General features: G+C 70.4%; 1 protein-coding gene across 1 annotated transcript in view; it reads right to left on the bottom strand.

Annotated features, from left to right (window-relative positions):
- Positions 1-2,783, bottom strand: part of ADAMTS7 (ADAM metallopeptidase with thrombospondin type 1 motif 7) — a 41,398-nt gene that overhangs the window by 788 nt on the left and 37,827 nt on the right. Inside the window, exon 23 of the mRNA XM_032391913.1 lies at positions 2,083-2,245. Within this exon, the coding sequence (XP_032247804.1) occupies positions 2,083-2,245 (163 nt within the window). The remainder of the gene's footprint in view (positions 1-2,082; positions 2,246-2,783) is intronic.

The following is a 2,783-nucleotide window of genomic DNA, read 5'->3' on the forward strand; positions in this document are numbered from 1 at the left end:
AGCCCCCACGCACCTGCACCCCCCAGCACCAGCACCCCACAGGGGGCTCCCCGCCACCCCAGGGCCTCAGGTCCCCAGCTGTGGCTAGCCTTGTCCCACCTGCCCACCCAGGTCTCTGGGGAACCAGCCTGGCTGCACTCTGCTTTCCAGAGGAAAGGCGTGGGGACCCCCAGCCCTGACCACCTCAAGTGCTCACGAGAAGCCAAAGAGCCTGCCACCCCTCCCATGCCTGCTGACCCTCGTGCCCCCGACAGGTCCTGGTGTCAACGGAGGCCCCCTGTGCCTCCTGCCCACCTGCAGTGGAATCGGCCCCCTGACCCTGACACCTGTCCTGCCAGGTCTCCCTGATCCCCTGCAGCCACCTGGGTTGGACTCAGCCTCAGCTTCCGGGTCCCAGAGTCCCATCGGGCCGGGCCCCGAGGCCCAGGGAGAGCAGGTGGGACCCGGGGCCCTGCGGCCTGAGTACAACCCAGGCCTCCTGAGGAGGGACGGACGAAGGCTGCAGGCGACGCGCGTCCAAGGCTGAGGCTTGGCTGGCCCTCCCGCCTTGTGCTTATCGGAGCTATTTGGGGAAGCGCTTCGCTTCCCGCCGCCTGGCCGTGCTCCCGCTGCCGCGGCCAGCCCCCAGCCCCCAGCCGCCCAGCAGACGTCCCGGGGCAGGAGGAGGGGAGGGCGGTGGACGGCCGCGGGCCTGGGACATCCCCCTGGGCCCAGCAGAGGGGGGAGGCCACAGCTCTGAGCTGCACATCTGCGGGCCTACATCCTGTCCGCACGGTGTGACCTCACGCAAGCTTCTTAACCCTGGGCCGGGGGGGGGGCCAGTTCCCTCCTCTGTCCGTACCCCCCACCTCCGCAAGCGGATGTGGGTCATGCTAGGTCAGCTGCTCACCGTGGTGACCGCACACCCTGGAGTTTCCAGGCTTTCTAAATGTCTTGCCACGCAGCCCCACAAACCATCAAAACATCCTGGGGCTCCAGGATCTTGGCATCCAAGTCACCTCCCCGCACCGGCCTCCACCCCGAACGCCTGACTGGGGACGGCTGGTGGTTCAGCCACCTAACCCCCCCCCCAGGCCCCTGCCTGCGGTCCACCCGACCCCCCGGAGACCTGACCTCAGTTCCCAGCAGACGCCACAGCCGCCCGAGCCCCCACGGCCCTGAGCCCAGCATGAGGGGCAGTGAGGAGCCGTGGCCGGCCTCCACGTGGAGGCAGGTGCTGTGGAGGCTGCGGCCGGGAGATCTGACGGGCGGGGCCCTGGGGCCGTGGGATTGCAGGAGGCCCGGGCAGCACGGCGTGGCAGCCGCTACTCTGGGCCTGGACCGGGGCTGCCCAGAGCCAGCCACTGTCGAGAAGGCAGGTGGGGGGGTCCCCGAGGCGCTGACGGCCAGTCCAAGGACCGCAGGCTGTCCTCGGGGCAGGGGGCAGCGGCTGAGAGGCACAGAAGCTGCGGGGGCCTCCCTACTGACTCAGGGGGCCCTGGGCTCTCTTCCTGACCTCACAGCGGCTGACCGCGTCGACACAGTGACCACCTTCCCCCCAGCACCTCGCTTCTGCTCTCCCCGCCCCTCCCCAGGCTCCGGAAGGGGAGGCCCAGACAGGGAAACGGCCAAGGCCACCCAGCTGGGAGGGGGCCCAGGTGTGAGTGCAGGGCCAGCTTCCCGTGCTCAGCACGGCCGGGGAGGCGTGCGTGCCTGGGTCCACGGCCACCTCTGGCTCGGGTGCTTCCTCCAGGAGGACACAGCTGGCCGGAAGCAGCCAGTCGGACCCTGGCACGGAGGCCGTTTCCTGCGGCCGCAGTGCACGCTCCGCGCACCCCTCCTCCAGCCGGCATGGGGGCCGGGGGCTCACCCCGGCGTGGCCTCGCTCGGCGGGTCACGGAGACCCAGCGGGAAGAGGAGCTTGCTCGAGGTCACACAGCAACCTGGGGGCACGTCCACTGCCTCCCCCCTTCCTGCGCCACAGAGGGGTGCCCACGGGCCGCCGTGGGGCTGGGCCTCACAGTCCTCGGTGGCCGACAGTTCGAGGATCCCGTGGCCGCCGCCCTCCCCGCCCCGACCGCCCGCACGGCGGCGCGGACTCACGTGGCGCCTCGATGAGCTCACAGTCCTGGGAGCCGCACGGCCGGGAGCTCTCGGGCCAGGCCTCGTGGCTGCACTGCTCGCTGTCTCCCTCGGGCAGCCCCGTCTGGGTGTTGACGCACCGGACCAGGCGCCGCTGCACGCCCCCGCCGCAGGGGGCTGAGCACTGCGCGGAGGGGGGGAGGGGGGAGGGGAGGGTCCACAGGAGCTGCACCTGCCCAGAGGCCCAGGTGCGCCAGCAAGGGTGGGGAGGCCGCCAGCCCCTGACGCGGGGCCGGGGGCCGCCAAGGGGAGGTGGCGGCAAGTTCCTCCACCAGGACCCTGCATCCCGAGTCAGGCTTTATCATCGATCAGGATGGGATGTTGTAAAAAGCCCGAAAAATAGGTGTAATCTCTGGCACGGTGCCAGGCCGTGGGCGAAGTGTCTACTGCCCTGCTCCGTGTACCCCGCACACCCATTTCCCCGGGTGAGAACACAGCGCCCAGAGCCGCTCAGCAGTCGGGGCGCAACCGCGGAGCTCCAGCAGGCCCGGCAGGAGGGCGTCCTGCGCCTCGCTCGCCACACCAGCCTCTGCTCCGCTCCCTAAACACTCAGGTCCTTCCTTCCTGCCCCAGGACTTCCCACTTGCTGTCCCCTGGCACCTCTGCTCCCAACCAGAGTCCCGCAGGCCTCACCCCTGCACCATCAGAACACCTTCCCTGAG

Source organism: Phoca vitulina, unplaced genomic scaffold (genome assembly GCF_004348235.1).
Source record: "Phoca vitulina isolate PV1807 unplaced genomic scaffold, GSC_HSeal_1.0 scaffold65, whole genome shotgun sequence".
Taxonomy (NCBI): domain Eukaryota; kingdom Metazoa; phylum Chordata; class Mammalia; order Carnivora; family Phocidae; genus Phoca; species Phoca vitulina.